Raw genomic sequence first — 18,152 nt, 5'->3', positions numbered from 1 at the left:
TAGGGGAAACCGGAGCACCCGGAGGAAACCCACGCAGACACGGGGAGGCCCCTGTCAGCAACTGGGCTCGAACCCAGGACCTTCTTGCTGTGAGGTGACAGTGCTAACCACTACACCACCATGCCGCCCTTCATTTGTTTACTTAAAAAATATAGGTAAAATTTACTGGCTGGAGAAACCTATATTTTTAAGTAAAGACATGAAGTGAAATTCAGATTTCTTTTTTTTTTAGTAAAGTCAGCTTAATTTTATGTGTAAAAATGACCAAAAATGTATGCATTTTCGACATAACATTATGCATGCAAAAATGTTGCACTCATTTTTAAAATAAAATCAGCCCTTTTTTTTTTTTTTTTTTTTACAGTGAATGTAAATGTAAAGCAAGCTAGTCCTTCCACAGAAAAGTACATTTTTGGTGTCTTGTCTGACCTGATCAGCTCATAACAAGCAGTTCATGAGGATGTGCAGTGCTGGGGTAGTCCTCGAGCAGGACTGGGAACAATGGTTTTTGTATAAGAATAACTAAAATCTAACTCCATATTCCCATTTTATGCCAATTTGAATAGTGTTCAATGTATTCGCAAGAATGCAACGTGTCAGAGAAACTTACTTGATTGCCACAGGATGCTCCAGAGCAGAGCGCTCCTCAGAGAGACCAGGAGATTCCCAGCGCGCTCCATCATCCGGCTGCATTTAGCTCTCCATCTGCGCAGTCAGTGTTTCCGCGTCAACTTTTTTTCCACTGCCATTCTAACGCTTTAGTTTCGGATACTGTTTTGTTCTTGCGACTCCTTTTAGATTGCTTATTATAGTCAGGAAGATAAAGAGTGAGCTCTATATATCCTGGTCCTTAACTGCGTTATCATTTAATAGCACAGGTAGTGCAGCTGCTATAGTATTAAGTGTGTGATCATCCTGAGCGCGCGCCAGTTATAGTACACATCCACAATTCTTCCATCCGGTATCCTGCTTTCACTACATGCAGCCCGCAGCACCTCCCAGGTTAGAGCACCTGGATATTCAGACTTTTTTTTTTTTATCCCAAAAGGAGACTAAATTATCGACGTTGTTCTCTGTTCGTTGAAAAGTTTTGGAGTGATGCATTTTTCCCCCGCGCGCGCCTACTCGTAGTTCGGTCCAGGCTCCTCAGCCTCCCGTCTCCCAGGCGACCACGCTCGCGCGTAACCTGTCCATCCGAAATGACGTCAGAAAAAGGGGGCGGGAACCTAGCGCAAGGTTTACGGTCAGTTCTGCTCTCTCTCTCTCTCTCTCTCTCTCTCTCTCACACACACACACTAGACAATGTTAAATGTAACACCTTACTGTAAAAGTCTTAACAATAGCATATTTAAGGGTGGAATATGCAACTTGGTAAACAACAACATTACACTGATTAGGATTATGAGCTACAACATAAACATCTCATCTCATTATCTGTAGCCGCTTTATCCTGTTTTACAGGGTCGCAGGCGAGCTGGAGCCTATCCCAGCTGACTACGGGCGAAAGGCAGGGTACACCCTGGACAAGTCGCCAGGTCATCACAGGGCTGACACATAGACACAGACAACCATTCACACCATTCACATTCACACCTACGGTCAATTTAGAGTCACCAGTTAACCTAACCTGCATGTCTTTGGACTGTGGGGGAAACTGGAGCACCCGGAGGAAACCCACGCAGACACGGGGAGAACATGCAAACTCCGCACAGAAAGGCCCTCGCCGGCCACGGGGCTCAAACCCAGGACCTTCTTGCTGTGAGGCGACAGCGCTAACCACTACACCACCGTGCCGCCCAACATAAACATAAAACGTAATACTGTATGTGTATTAAAACTGCAGTATGAAATATTTAACAGTTATTCCACGAAATTGAGTCGTACAGTGGGGCAAAAAAGTATTTAGTCAAAAAAAGTATTTAGTCAGTCAGCAATTGTGCAAGTTCTCCCACTTAAAAAGATGAGAGAGGCCTGTAATTTTCATCAAAGGTATACCTCAACTATGAGAGACAAAATGAGAAAAAAAATCCAGAAAATCACACTGTCTGATTTTTAAAGAATTTATTTGCAAATTATGGTGGAAAATAAGCATTTGGTCAATAACAAAAGTTCATCTCAATACTTTGTTATATACCCTTTGTTGGAAATGACAGAGGTCAAACGTTTTCTGTAAGTCTTCACAAGGTTTTCACACACTGTTGCTGGTATTTTGGCCCTTTCCTCCATGCAGATCTCCTCTAGAGCAGTGATGTTTTGGGGCTGTCACTGGGCAACACTGACTTTCAACTCCCTCCAAATATTTTCTATGGGGTTGAGATCTGGAGACTGGCTAGGCCACTCCAGGACCTTGAAATACTTCTTACGAAGCCACTCCTTTGTTGCCCGGGCGGTGTGTTTGGGATCATTGTCATGCTGAAAGACCCAGCCATGTTTCATCTTCAATGCCCTTGCTGATGGAAGGAGGTTTTCACTCAAAATCTCACGATACATGGCCCCATTCATTCTTTCCTTTACACAGATCAGTCGTCCTGGTCCCTTTGCAAAAAAACAGCCCCAAAGCATGATGTTTCCACCCCCATGCTTCACAGTAGGTATGGTGTTCTTTGGATGCAACTCAGCATTCTTTCTCCTCCAAACACGACAAGTTGAGTTTTTACCAGAAAGTTCTATTTTGGTTTCATCTGACCATATGACATTCTCCCAATCCTCTTCTGGATCATCCAAATGCTCTCTAGCAAACTTCAGACGGGCCTGGACATGTACTGGCTTAAGCAGGGGGACACGTCTGGCACTGCAGGATTTGAGTCCCTGGTGGCGTAGTGTGTTACTGATGGTAGCCTTTGTTACTTTGGTCCCAGCTCTCTGCAGGTCATTCACTAGGTCCCCCCGTGTGGTTCTGGGATTTTTGCTCACCGTTCTTGTGATCATTTTGACCCCATGGGGTGAGATCTTGCATGGAGCCCCAGATCAAGGGAGATTATCAGTGGTCTTGTATGTCTTCCATTTTCTAGTAATTGCTCCCACAGTTGATTTCTTCATACCAAGCTGCTTACCTATTGCAGATTCAGTCTTCACAGCCTGGTGCAGGTCTACAATTTTGTTTCTGGTGTCCTTTGACAGCTCTTTGGTCTTGGCCATAGTGGAGTTTGGAGTGTGACTGTTTGAGGTTGTGGACAGGTGTCTTTTATACTGATAACGAGTTCAAACAGGTGCCATTAATACAGGTACCGAGTGGAGGACAGAGGAGCCTCTTAAAGAAGTTACAGGTCTGTGAGAGCCAGAAATCTTGCTTGTTTGTAGGTGACCAAATACTTATTTTACGGAGGAATTTACCAATTAATTCATTAAAAATCCTACAATGTGATTTCCTGGATTATTTCCCCCATTCTGTCTCTCATAGTTGAGGTATACCTATGATGAAAATTACAGGCCTCTCTCATCTTTTTAAGTGGGAGAACTTGCACAATTGGTGGCTGACTAAATACTTTTTTGCCCTACTGTACATGAGCTGAGCCGGCCATAAACCATGTAAGACGAGATTGAATTATTATATCCACATTCACTGGATTTTGAGAAAATGAGCATTTTTTTTTGCAAACTCCATCCAGGGTCGCAGGCAAGCTGGAGCCTATCCCAGCTGACTACGGGCAAGAGGCGGGGTACACCCTGGACAAGTCGCCAGGTCATCCACACAGAGACAAACAACCATTCACACTCACAGTCAATTTAGAGCCACCAATTAGCCTAACCTGCATGTCTTTGGACTGTAGGGGAAACCGGAGCACCCGGAGGAAACCCATGCAGACACGGGGAGAACATGCAAACTCCACACAGAAAAGCTCTCGCTGGCGGCTGGGTTCAAACCCAGAACATTCTTGCTGTGAGGTGACAGTGCTAACCACTACACCACCATGCCACCCTGTTTTGCAAGCTCGATAAATAAAACCTTTTATACAAAACATCCGACAAAATAATTTCCGCTTATAATGTAAACAAACTGACAAAATGACAGCAGCAATTTGTGAAAAATGCTATAATAATAATTCTTGAAAAATAAAAACACAAGACACATTCCATCCATCCATCCATCCATTATCTGTTACCGTTTATCCTGTGCAGGATTGCAGGCAAGCTGGAGCCTATCCCAGCTGACTATGGGCAAGAGGTGTGGTACATCCTGGACAAGTCGCCAGGTCATTGCAGGGCTGACACATAGAGCCACCAATTAACCTAACCTGCATGTCTTTGGACTGTGGGGGAAACCGGAGCACCCGGAGGAAACCCACGCAGACACGGGGAGAACATGCAAACTCCACATAGAAAGGCCCCTATCGGCAACTGGGCTTTAACCCAGAACCTTCTTGCTGTGAGGTGACCATGCTAACCACTACACCACCGTGACACCCAAAAGATACATTCTTAACATCAAATACTTTTATTCCATATTGTGTTGCTTTTTTTTTTTTTGCATTTTTGTGGGTTTTCTCTTTCTTCCTCTTCAGGTTTTTTTGGTGTTTGGCAAACCAACTTAAAGGTGGATTACTGCCACTGACTGGGCTGGAGTGTGGAACAGGAGATATGGCGGGGGGGAGACACTTATTTTAGCTCTTTCTGTTTCTTTTAAATACTTGATAATTTTTGGGGTTTTGTTTTCAAGTGTATATATATATATATATATATATATATATATATATATATATATATATATATATATATATATATATATAATTTTTTTTTATTTCGTCCTCGGTTAGTGCAGCAACATGCTCCCCCATTTTGTTTTTCTCTACTCATGGTATATAAGATGATAGCCTAGTAGTAGAGTAGCCCATCAGAGTGCACAATTGCTCATATCCAGTGAATATGGATAGAATAAAACTGCGTTGTTCTGTAGGAATATACTTGGATGGGACAGCAGGAAAAATAAAGCTATCTGGACAGTCAGTGTGTTTGTTTAATTGTAACTGAGTGAGTTGAATTGAATGCTGTTCCTTCAAAAATACACTGATCAATGGTAGATGGCAGACATTCAACCTCTCATTTGTCAGAAAGGAGACTTGAACTTGAGAATGTGAGAGGAACACTCTGTATAGAGTCAAATAATTAATTAGGTCTAGAAAAAAAAGAAAGCAAGCAAGAGAAAGAAAGAGACTAGGCTATTTGGCTCAGGGTCAAAAAATTAATTAACTGATATCTTTATGTAATGAGTCAGTCTGGGTTGCTAGGCATGCTCAGGGATGAAGATTGAATTTGTAGCTCTCTGATTTGAAGTATGGACCTGGATTTGACCTTATAGATCTATAGCACCAGATCACAGCTAGAGGGCAGACACACTGAACATATATTTTGGGGGTAAAGTGGGCATGAGATACCAACATAATCAAATTTTCAAACTCGAAATTCTGAAGCCTCTTGTCAACATAGATGTCCAAAGGGGATATCTCCTTTAGGCAATCCAATCAACCCAACAACATTTTGGGAAGGGTAGTAGCATAATCAAAGATGAATGTAGAATGTGTATACTCCTTGGCTTTACAGAAGTGGGAAACAAGGACAGAGTTTCTTGTGCATATTTGTGCATGATTAATTCCAGCTGGTTCAAAAAGCTACGTTGATAAGAATAGAATTGTTTCTCATGTAGAGCCACAACAGTGCTGAAAGGTCATTGCGGTGGTAGCATTTCCAGTGATCAGTGATCTGTCCCTTGTCTGGCTACTCTGTCCAGCCAGAATATAAATTCCTTTAATGGTTTATCAGAAGACCTGTCTAGTGATATACAGTCCTGTCTGAGGCACCCTATTTTTTTCATCCAAACTTTGTTACAGATTTCTATTTTATGACTTACACATTATCGAGCAAGTACAAAAACATTTTAGATTTCTAAACGTTCATTTTCCAGCACAAAATTAAACGTTACAGAAAAAAAAAGTTTGTATCTGAGCAGCATATTACATAAGAGAGCACTTTTCAGATTAAAAAAGAAAACATAATGAAGGCTACTGGGTTTAGGTGCAAAATTAAGAAGCGAGTGTGATGGTCAAAGTATCCAGAAGAACTGTGGCTGGTTCTGTAAGATGTTCAGTAAAACCTACAGCTCATTTCCTTAACAAACTGCACTCCCTACCTGAGATGACGACGACGACTTTTTTTTTTTAAGCAAAGGGTTGTCTCACACCAAATATTGACTTTGTTTCATTTATTATGGCTTACTGCTGTTTATACTGTAGTATTTTTGTTTAAATTTGAAACGTTTCATTTCATTATTTTAAGCCATTTTTGATCTACGACATTTCTTTACATGAGCCTAAGACTTTTGTACAGTACTATATTATTGTGCTAAAACTGATGTGTGCAAAATGCTAAAAATTCATGCACTTTCAGTTGCGTTTACTCACACAAAGAGACTGAGTGAGCAAGAAACAGGTCACTTCAGTTTCTTTGTGAGGGATAAAGTTTTTTTTTTTTTTCCTTTCTGCTTTCCATAGCTAGTCCACCAAAGAAACTAGTATAGATAATTATGAAAATAGGTTGACAGGGGCATTAAATCCTGTGTGATCTGAATTATTATTTAATGCATCTATGTACTGCTTGGAAATTGCTGCAGCTTGCATAATGCTGGTTTATGACCGTAACAATCATTTCTGTAACAACATATACTCTCTGCTTATTACTCAGTTACTAACTTTACAGCATATGACTCAGTTTTTACTATGAATTATTCAAAGAGTGAGGAGTCTGAAACTGGAATTTTCAAGAATTACATTTTTATTTACAAAGGTCTGTTATGACATTTTGTGCATTTCATAATTCTGAGTTCATATTTGCACTTTATTTAAAAAAAAACTTTAAAGACTATTTAAATTAACACTTGAATCTGTACATATTAATATACCTAAATTAGCTAAATAATGTCCCAAAACATGTAAATATGCATAAGTATGCATGTAAGTATGGATACCCTCAAGGACATCCAAACACTTATTCTACAACTATGCACATGTACATTCTGCACACAGCCCATTTTCAGCTGGTCAACATAAATCATACTTTGCACAGTGTTTCGTTATGATTAATAGAGAGAAATTAAACAATGGTGATAAGAACCACACTTTCTGCTTTGGCTTCCAGATGAGGCTTCATTTGTTTTTCTATGACCTCACTGTCATTTCTCTTCTTCTCCTCCCATCACACATACATCTATACTGACTGAGGGGCCCATTCTGTCTACTCTCCATCTGTACCCGAGCACCAAGTAAGTCATAACACTTAACTAGCTGCCTGGAATTCAAAAACAATTGGACCAGATGTCACTATTCTGCAAAGATCTTTTCTTCTTTTTTTTTTCACAGACCATTTTAATTCACAAATTTAAAACTTGTGAAAAGCTTTGAACTTTTAACCTAGAGTTTAATTAAGTGATTTTCTGGGTATTTAATTATCACAAAATTGAAAACCACTTAAATATTAAATCATCCTCTTAAAGCCTTTTGTCTTTGTACCATTTGAGGATGTTATGTTCCACAAGCACAACAGTCTTCTTTTGTGGGCTTTATGTCCTTTTTAGCTTTAAGCTATTTCTCAGCTGCTCAGTTATCTGTATGTGAAGGGTCCGTGCGGAGGTCTCCAGTTGGTTGGCGATGTCTGTTGTGGCACGCAGCATCCCTTCAAAGGTCAAAGACTCTTCACTGATTCTTATGGACAGACACAAAGCAGAGGTCTCAGAGTTATTTTTTTATAAGTATTTTTAAAAAGGGGCGGCACGGTGGCGTGGTGGTTAGCACTGTCGCCTTACAGCAAGAAGGTCGGGTTCGAGCCCTTTCTGTGCGGAGTTTGCATGTTCTTCCCGTGTCCACGTGGGTTTCCTCTGGGTGCTCCGGTTTCCCCCACAGTCCAAAGACATGCAGGTTAGGTTAACTGGTGACTCTAAATTGACCGTAGGTGTGAATGTGAGTGTGAATGGTTGTCTGTGTCTATGTGTCAGCCCTGTGATGACCTGGCGACTTGTCCAGGGTGTACCCCGCCTTTCACCCGTAGTCAGCTGGGATAGGCTCCAGCTTGCCTGCGACCCTGTAGAACAGGATAAAGCAGCTAGAGATAATGAGATGAGAGTTTTAAAAAGGGAAGGCATGTGCAAAGGGAGACTAACATGGTCTGAAACAGCTTTAAATTTAGAGGCCTGCAAAGGGCTAAACCCACATTCCTTCCAAATGTCAATGCAGATGATGGAAAATGCAAAGACCAGAGACAAGGCAAAGCTGCACAGGCTGATCTGGGGCTTTTTTTTCCCTATCATTATACCTTTAAGTTTCACATGTATATTTATACAATATAAATAAGCAATAATAGGTGGGTGTGGCTGTCTTCACATAAGACACTCTAAGTTTTCAAACTGTAACTCCTTGACAATTACCAATTTAAATCAAAGAAATAGAGTTTATATATTGCGGGAGATACAAATTATAAAATTGCATTCATTGAACCCTAATGTGTTTAAACAAACAGCAATAAATTAATTTTCCTAAGCAGGTTTATGTTCTTGTATATTAAAAGTTTAATGTTCTTTTTCCTTGAAAACCTCTAAAGATAGAAATTATATAAATTGAATTCAGTTCTGTCTTCCCAAGAGAAAGCGTTCAACCACAACTTTGGAGGTATTTTAAACCTTTCATCAGAATGAAATTGTTTAGGGATGAATTGTTTGCTCTTTTATACTGTCGCTTGTTTTTATCTGCTTATTTTGAACTATCATTTTCAAAGCACAACCATTTACATGTAGTACTGTCCATCCATCCATTATCTGTAACCGCTTATCCTGTACAGGGTCGCGGGCAAGCTGGAGTCTATCCCAGCTGACTATGGGTGAGAGGCGGGGTACACCCCGGACAAGTTGCCAGGTTATCGCAGGGTTGACACACAGAGACAAACAACCATTTCACACTCACATTCACACCTATGGTCAATTTAGAGCCACCAATTAGCCTAACCTGCTTGTCTTTGGACTGTGGAGGAAACCGGAGCACCCGGAGGAAACCCATGCAGACACAGGGAGAACATGCCAACTCCACACAGAAAGGTCCCCATTGGCCACTGGGCTCGAACCCAGAACTTTCTTGCTGTGAGGCGACAGTGCTAACCACTACACCACCATGCCGTCCTTACATGTAATACTAGTACTTTATAATTATTAGACCAGTTCTACTTACTTCTGCATTCCAGCAAGGTCAGCTCCCTCTAGATGGTTCTCCAACTCCTCAGCTGCCTTCTTCAGCACTCCCACACAATTTGCATGATTCTCCTTAATCCCAACAATATTTTCTTGAATAATCTCTTGATAGCTCTGATTCCCCATTTCTGCTCCAACAAACTGGATCAGATTCTCTATCACTGCCTGGTTCCCGTGCTGGAGGGCCTTCATATAAGCCATCTCCTCCTTGGCCACTTGTAATCGCCTGGACATAGCCTGGCTGGTGTGGAAATTGACCGAGCAGCCATCAGCTCTGCTGTCTGGAATGACTTGAAAAAGCGGATTGATACAGTCTGTGCTCCCAGGGTTGGCTGGATCATTACAGACTGTGTTTGGAATAGGAGTGGCGGTAGTAGTGAGCAAAAGCTCTGGCATATTGCCTGATCCCCAGTCCCCACCATCGCCACTCTGGCAGTGGCCTAGTATCAGCGTGACTATGAATAGCAATGCACACAGAATCCAGCGCTGCTCCATTCTGGCCTAAGAAAGAGAATTTGGTTTACTATGGTGACCTTTATTGCCTGTAAAGAGTTATAAATGAGACCACAACAGCTGAGAGTCGTAAGAGCATTTCATTCTTGTCAGCAATGAGCAGGGTATTCTTTAGAAAAAATAAGGTGTTTTTGCCCAGACCTGACCTCAGCAGAGAACTATACAGTGAGTTAATAAATTATATTTGACTTCAGGCTCCACAGAGACCACTAGATTTCTAAATCTGGCCTTGATGAAACCACAAGGTAAGCAAACATCTGAAATGTAAGCTTATCAGAAGCTCATATATGTAATGTGTATATACACTTTATTAACACCCATACACTTTGTTTTATGCAGTTATCTAATTAGCCAATCCCTCAACAGCAGCACAATGTATAAAATCATGCAGATACACATCAAGAACTTCAGTTAATGTTCACTTCAAACATCAGAATGGGAAAAATTGTGATCTCAAAGTGTGACTTTCACTGTTGGTGCCAGATGGACTAGTTTGAGTATTTCAGAAACTGCTGATCTCCTAGGATTTTCACACACAACAGTCTGTAGAGTTTACACAGAATGGTGTGAAAAACAAAAACCATTGAGTGACTGACAGTTCTGTGGGTGGAAACAAACATCTTGTTGATAAGAGAGGTCAGAGGAAAATGGCCAGATTGGTTCGAGCTGCCAGGAAGGATATAGCTACTCATATAATCACTCTTTACAACCGTGGTGAGCAGAAAAGCATCTCAGCATGCAACAGCAGAAGACCACATTGGGTTCCACTCCTACCAGCCAAGAACAGAAATCTTAGAATCAAGAAGTTAATATTAAAGTGGCTGGTGAGCGTCTACAGCAGGGGTGTCAAACCTGATCCATAAAGGGCCGTGTGGCTGCAGGTTTTCATTCCAGCCATGCAGCAGCACACCTGACTTGGCTCATTCAATCAACTGAACTGTCTTCACACAGTCAAATACTTGCAGCCACACCCACCCTTGATTAAAGGGTGGGTGTGTCAGTTGATTGAATAAGCCAAATCAGGGTGCTGCTGCATGGCTGGAATGAAAACCTGCAGCCACACGGCCCTTTATGGATCAGGTTTGACACCCCTGGTCTACAGTATATATGTAGTAATTATTATAGATTCATAACAAATTTATTAGTGCTGGTACACTGTTATTAACAGTGTTGGGCAAGTTATTTCAAAACTGTTTTGCATTATTTATTACTTGTTACTGTCATTTTAAAGTAATTAGTTACATTACAATATTACTGTATTTAAAATGTAAGGCATTACACTACTATTGCATTACTTTTAAGTTACTCTCACCAAAATAACTGGAAGTATGGATTTGGCAATCTAAATGTAGCTCAAGACGCTCAATTAGCTCATCACACATCCAGTGGAAGGTGATGTGGTATCTGACTGAGCTAGGCTTATGGTTAAAAACAGTAGAATATAATAGCCACAGTGATGGCTCATGGCACAATACAAGGAACAATCATCGCAAGAACAGACAAAAGGTCAAAGTCTGGCAAATTGTGATAGAAATACTGTAACTTTAGGCCTATTCATATTAACATTAATTGAACTGTATTGTATTGTAATGTCTAAAGATATGACAGGATACAAAACTAGCATTTTCTATGCCTTTATTGTTTTCAAGTTTACAGCATTAAGTATAGTTTATGCTTCATAAAAAAAAATTAGCCCTAAGGGATAGGACTCCATCATTTCAGAAATTTAACAAAAATGAACATATTATGGCAAATCGTAGCCTACAATAAAACTGGCCTGAAAAAAAACACACAAGCCTTTTAAATCACAGCTAGACAATGACTATTAGCTATATGAGGCTACCCAGTCACATTTCAAAAAACAGAATTAGAAATAACAAAATCAAAGTGCTTTTAATGATATTGAAGTGCTTAGGCCTATTAGCCCTCGAAGGAAAGGCAGCTCAATCACTTTAGTCTGACTTCCGACCAGAAAAAAAAAAAAAAAACTCAGTTATACAGGACAAAAATGTAAACAAACTGTCAGCATATCTTCAACAACATACTCCGCCACAAGTCTCCTAACCTCTTGAGGCTGAAGTAGCATCTTAGAGTGGGAGAACGTTAATTTTGGCTGCTTTGTGATTTTATCGCCACTCTCATCCTCCGCTTGCTTCCTTGCTAACTTCATGTTACTATGGCACCTCTATAAATGTTTATTTAAATTACTGGTGCTATTTCGGGAAGTGGACCGTTCTTTAGGTTTAGCACACAAAGTGCATTTGACTACGATGTTCTTCACATCCTTATTTTTCACAAACTTAAAGTAATGGGCGTGTGCCCATCTGGAGAATGTGCTATCTGACATTAGATCAGCTGCAGGTTCACTCATCTCTCTCTTCTGTCTGACTAGCCTAAAGGAAAAGGAAATGCAACATTTTGCATGGACGTTTCACCTCTGCTGATCTCGCGGTGATTTTGGCGAATTTGTTTGAAGGAAAAAAACCCACCACTTCATTCCAGGTTAAAAATGCATTGTAACGGGGGCGTCGTGGCTCGGGTGGATGGGGCGCCATGCCATGGGTCCGGGGACCCGGGTTCGGTTCCGGCCCGGGGTCGTTTCCTGATCCCGCCCCGTCTCTCTCTCTCCCGCTCGTTTCCTGTCTCTGCACTGTCCTATCCAATGGAGGTGCAGGGGGCCCAAAAAAATATCTTTAAAAAAAAAAAATGCATTGTAACGTGCGTTACTGACATTTGTACTGAGTAAAATATTACCAAATTTTTTTCTGTAATGCCTTTCATTACTGCATTACCGCAAAAAGCAATGCATTACAATAATTAGTTACTTTTGTCACGTGTTACTCCCAACACTGGTTATTAATATGCATTTTCATAAATATTTTTACAGTTTGATCTTTTGATTGGGCGGCACAGTGGTGTAGTGGTTAGCACTGTTGCCTCACAGCAAGAAGGTCCTGGGTTCGAGCCCAGCGGCCGGCGAGGGCCTTTCTGTGTGGAGTTTGCATGTTCTCCCCATGTCTGTGTGGGTTTCCTCCGGGTGCTCCGGTTTCCCCCACAGTCCAAAGACATGCAGGTTAGGCTAATTGGTAGCTCTAAATTGACCGTAGGTGTGAATGAGTGTGAATGGTTGTTTGTCTCTATGCGTCAGCCCTGCAATGATCTGGCAATTTGTCCAGGGTGTACCCCATCTCTCGCCCATAGTCACCTGGGATAGGCTCCAGCTTGCCTGCTACCCTGTAGAACAGGACAAGTGGCTACAGATAAAGGATGGATGATCTTTTTATTTAGATTTTTACAGTATGCTATATAGTACATATATACTATGTACTGTAACCTGATACAATAAATATTAAAAGAATGTCAGTTTCTAAGCTCGGAAGGTACACGCAAGCCACTAAATCTTAAAGCAGATGTGAATTTTGTAGATATTTTGACTTTAGTGTTGTAAGAGGTCATTGCTACATTCAGTGTCGTATCTGCCAGCTGTGTATTCACTGCTAAATGAATCAGGTGTGCACTTTTTACAAGGCGCTTTGGAACATGCAGTGAGAATTTCACTGGTTTTATGTACGAGTACTGAGCACAGTTTTATACGTGCTGGTTCTGAGGTATAGTGTGTGAAAACATTGAGAAGGGAAAGACTGCATGAACACAGCTTAAAGCAGATACGCAGAACCTTTATTTTTAAATAAATTGAGTGGATAGTATCTCCATCGTTGACTCTTGTATGTTGCATAAATGGGAACAAAAATATATATTTTTGAGAGTTAAAATCGACTGCAAAGTTGGCATTCGAGCTGCCCCGCTGAGCCAGCCAGCCCTGAGTGTGTGACATCACTGCGGTAACTGGTTTTAAGGCCGAGGCCTTTGACAGCTATAGACCAAAGTCCTATAAATAAAAATTTATGATGAAAGAAATACCTTTACCGACTTGCTCAACTAAGACTGATTTGACTTCATTGATTGTGGGTTGATTCTCATTAAAACAGGATAGGTGTTATAACTTATGCAACATACATGTACATACATGCATTTTCACTGATAAAATGTAAAAGGCTAATTAAATAATAAGATGAACTGAGACAATCACATTCTGAAGCAAATTAAATAATCTTATACTGATAAAAACACAATACAAATTACATATATTAATCTAAATGCAGGTAAACAATGAGCTGTTTTTGTTGTTTTGTATCCAAATGAGAATCGCAGCTTACCAGTCTGTGTTCTCGCTTCTTGAAGGCCAATCTTGTGGCCAATTGTTTTGAAACAATTTGACTTTCAGTTGTTTGTTCAGCTCTCCATTCATTCGCTTCTTCCATGTAAGGGCGAGATGGCAGCAATATCCAGTTTAGAAATCAGACGGCTGCTCCACTCATTCTCCATTTTCTCCATACTGAGTGCTCCGCCATTACTGCTCGGCTCAGGCAATTACTAAAACCCGGGACAGGACGTCACCGGTTTTAGTAACAACCATGGGGAGGTCACTGCCTGAGTGATATGTCACATCCCGTCCCGTTCTGGGTTTTACCAACAACCCTCGGCTCACACTTCAGGAGAACTGGTGCAACTGAACTCACTTTTCTTTTAAAATTAAATAAATACTTTCCTTTTCTTGTAGTTTCCTTTAATTGTTTGTACTGCACCCTCTTTCAATACGGGCTTATAGCCAACGCTCTTCAACAGATCAGAGGTTTCGTACGAGTCCTCGGTAAAATGTGCAGAGCAGAGGAGAGACCACTTCATAGGTGCCCAATGTGCCCGTGAACTTCTCACAAAACGCATCCAAATCTTTGCAGTTTGAACATTCTTGGGCCATGAATGCAACATAAATCCACCTCCTGTCGTGTTGCTGGTGGGTGCAGCAACACATCTACATAGCATGCTGATAAATTAGCTCAAAATGGAGGATTGGAGTTGCAGTCAGCTCTGTGTTTTAGTATAGCGGAAATGGCGATGAGACCGATAGACTTCCTGTTATGACATTACAGATGTCAAGGTCATTCACTCAGACCGCTACTGATATAAATCACGTTAATCATAAAAATTACTATATTAGATATATTGTTAATGCTTAAAACTATTCCTGCGCCATTCTTGAGGTCTCAGGGCATTTATTAACGAAAGTGAGGCCATGGTTCTGCGTATATGCTTTAAGGAACACTGCACTGTGCAGATAATCTTTCAATAAAAAGTTAAATTTTCTTGATTTTACAAGCTGAGTAAGGGGCACAAAAAATAAAATATAAATACACCCCCCAAGATAGGTAGACTACCTTTCAGATTTTTTAAGTGTAGGTCATATAAATAATTTTCCCCGACACCCAATTATTTTTGTTTAGTGGACCGAAAGCTACTGAATTCGAATCACAGACTTCCAATGTTGTTGTTATTATTATTTAAATAGAACAATTAATGAATTTTTTCTTTAGGGCCACGTGGCCCTAAAGAAAAAATTCTTGCTTCACCATGACACAATTCAAGACACTACGTCATGCATCACGTGGTGAGCTTTTCCCGTTCACGCAAGGCATTGTGGGATACAAATTTGAAACAGGAGAGAAAAATGGAGGACGTGAGTGTGTGAATGAAACTTGAAAGACCGACTACAGTAACGGAAAGCAAGAAGAAAAGATGTTATGTTGCGAAGGAAAGGAAACACAGAACCAAACTAATAAATATCGGCGGTCTGCGAGCACCTTGGTGTGATCAGCTGTTCGTTTAGCGACAGAATGATGTAACTGTCAGTGCATAGTCAAGATGAACTGTAGATGGCAGTAATGCAACACTGTGGATACCAGCTGCTGTAAATATAGATATACATAGAAGACTAGATGCCTCACCGCGTATTGAGGTATTTCACCTGACGTCACAGGGTCACGTGACGCCCTGGTGTCCGCCATTTTGGACGGCAAGCTAGCTAATGTCAACATCATAGTACCTAGTATGTTGCTGTAGCAACGTTTACGTTCAGTCATTTGGATGACTATTAAAACCTTTCAGTCTCAAGTTTTTCCTTTACTGTATTTACTAGTTTACTGAGCCAGCCAGCCCCGGAGCGCTAGCTAGCCCCGGCCGGCCAGCCCCGGAGCGCTAGCTAGCCCCGGCCAGCCAGCCCCGGAGCGCTAGCTAGCTAGCCCGCCCCGGCCAGCCCCGGAGCGCGCTCAGTAAACTAGTAAATACAGTAAAGGAAAAACTTATAACGGGCCATGTCTCAACAGACTAAGAAGTTATTTCAATGACATTTAATAACATTTTGTTTATCCTGAGGACTGAAAGTAAATGAAAATGTGAACAAATCTTAGCTGTCAGTGAACAGTCCTGGTGGAAGCAGGTAAACGTTGTTCTCTAAGCCTGCTAACCTCAATTTTTGCAAATACCTCTCCCTCTGCTCGCCCTGTAAATGCCCTACGTCGCTGGATAGTGAAGGTGTTTTCTGCATCTCGCTCCTTTTTCTTTTGTTTTTCATTTGTCGCCTTCCTCGTATTCAAACTGATTCGAGCCGTGCCGTCCAAAATGGCAGCATCACATGACTTAGTCACGTGAGTGAAATACCTCAATTCCAGAAAGTCCGCACAGGGCGGCCATCTTACCACAGGCAAGCTTTTCCACAGAATTTGCGGTACACTGAGGTAAGACCATTGAGATGCTTAAATGTTTATACTCTTATCTCGTTGAAATTTTGACGTATATACAAATGGTTTGATTTCTTAAAACATTATTAATGTGGTTGTAATTCTGGGTGCTTGAACATGCTAAAATCGTACCTTTTCTCTTCAAAAACGACTTACTGCAGCTTTGTCAAAGTTGTGTTTCATGCTAGGCTAGCTCGTAGCACCAAGTAATTTTACATGGAAGGTCATGAGATAATATTTTCAATAACTGAAGTTGCACTTGCACATGGTTTTCATTTTCGGGTTGATTAATTTAAAACAACTTACATTATGATTTCTAGAGGAAATTTAATTACTGACTGTGATGAGATGCCAGACTTCTGCGCGGCTTTCGGTTGCTCGAATCGGCGATGTCTGGAAAGTAGGGCACGCGGGATCACCTTTCACCAGTAAGATAATACATCATTTTTTTAAGGATAATCGGTAGCGTTATTTACTTAGTGAAATAATGTCCAATACAGTTCCTGATATGAGCAGCCGGGCTAGGACAACAGTATCATACTGTATTGTTACATTTGGGTGTGAGGTTGTAAGTGAGTAAGCTGTTTATTTAACTTTAGCTTCCCCTACGGCCCTATCACATGTAAAAATATTTTCACTAAAAAATTGGAAATAAATTGTATGGTTATTTGTCCTAAGGCCGCAGTTATCCATAAGTATGCAGTGTTAGGCTTCTCACAGCATAGGAATTTCAGCATGTATTTTTTTTTAAACATAAAATGATTATTCATCATTAATATCATAAATACATACTTCCGTTTGGTTTTTTTTTATATAACAAACCAAACCGTTTGAATATCGATTGAAATTTGAGGAAGTTACGGTCATCTGAAAAGTACATATGGCTACCAACACAATGTAATGGGTAAGCCAGCTGTCTGAGGTAAGATGGCCGCCATGTGCGGACGTTCGACTTCGTTGACGGGCAACGGGGACGAGGCATCTAGTCTTCTATGTATATCTATGGCTGTAAAACCCAAAAGAAGAAAGAAAAGAAGAAGCAGAAGATCTGCGCATGCGCACATGGACTTCCTCTGTCTGCTTGACTGTGTGAAGCGAGCGATTTCATGCACATTATTTGCTAGGGAATCCCCTCAAATTAAATAACTTCCCAGCCACAGAATGGCCTTTTTTTAAGATATTGCAGAAATAAACATATCACACTGACCAAATTTCAGAGGGAACTAAATTTCACTGATTTTATGAAATTGAAAGGCCATCTAGCTTTATGATGACAGTTTAATGTTTTTGCAAATCCTGCCACAAAGCCTTGATCCATGTTTTTGCCTCAGGCTTTTCTGTCCTAACATTACGTCATTCACAACACAGGGATGATTTTTCAAATTTTGATAATTACATGTCAGTATGCTCAAGATTTTTATTTGTAGATAAGATAGATATAACTTCTAGTGATAAATTACTTCACTTGATTTAAAAAATGAATATGGATTTTGATGATTTATAGCAAGTACTACCAATAATGCTTTGGTGCAGTTTCAGGGTCATGCAAAGCAGCGACGTTACTCAATTAGGATTTCAGGAGGAACCTCTTCCATCTTAATCACTTCATTTCCTATATCCCCTCATTTTACATGCTCCTCCATGAATGACTTGTCTACTCTTGAATTCCTCACCACTCATCAGCATATGATAACTTGTCTCAAATGTGACAGCTGTCTGTGAGTGAGGAAAACGTCACAGTCAGCAGCTCTGTCATGCCAGTGGTGGAATTTTTAGGATTA

At 40.7% G+C, this 18,152-nt stretch overlaps 1 protein-coding gene across 1 annotated transcript; it reads right to left on the bottom strand.

Moving 5' to 3' along the window:
* Positions 1-7,477: 7,477 nt before the first annotated feature.
* Positions 7,478-9,555, bottom strand: si:ch211-142k18.1 (uncharacterized). Its single transcript, XM_060916092.1, has 2 exons — positions 9,204-9,555; positions 7,478-7,691 (listed from the first exon to the last, which is right to left on the bottom strand). The coding sequence occupies exons 1-2, from the start codon at positions 9,455-9,457 to the stop codon at positions 7,550-7,552; spliced, it is 396 nt and encodes a 131-aa protein (XP_060772075.1). The 5' UTR covers positions 9,458-9,555; the 3' UTR covers positions 7,478-7,549.
* Positions 9,556-18,152: the final 8,597 nt, after the last annotated feature.

The sequence above is a fragment of the Neoarius graeffei genome, chromosome 3 (assembly GCF_027579695.1).
Source record: "Neoarius graeffei isolate fNeoGra1 chromosome 3, fNeoGra1.pri, whole genome shotgun sequence".
NCBI lineage: Eukaryota > Metazoa > Chordata > Actinopteri > Siluriformes > Ariidae > Neoarius > Neoarius graeffei.
This window is presented reverse-complemented; position numbering and strand designations above follow the sequence as displayed.

Coding starts and splice junctions, on each gene's coding strand:
- si:ch211-142k18.1 (XM_060916092.1), bottom strand. CDS start 9,457: ATGTCCAGGCGATTACAAGTGGCCAAGGAGGAGATGGCTTATATGAAG. Junction 7,692..9,203: donor GACCTTGCTGGAATGCAGAA/GTAAGTAGAACT, acceptor TCTGTCCATAAG/AATCAGTGAAGAGTCTTTGA.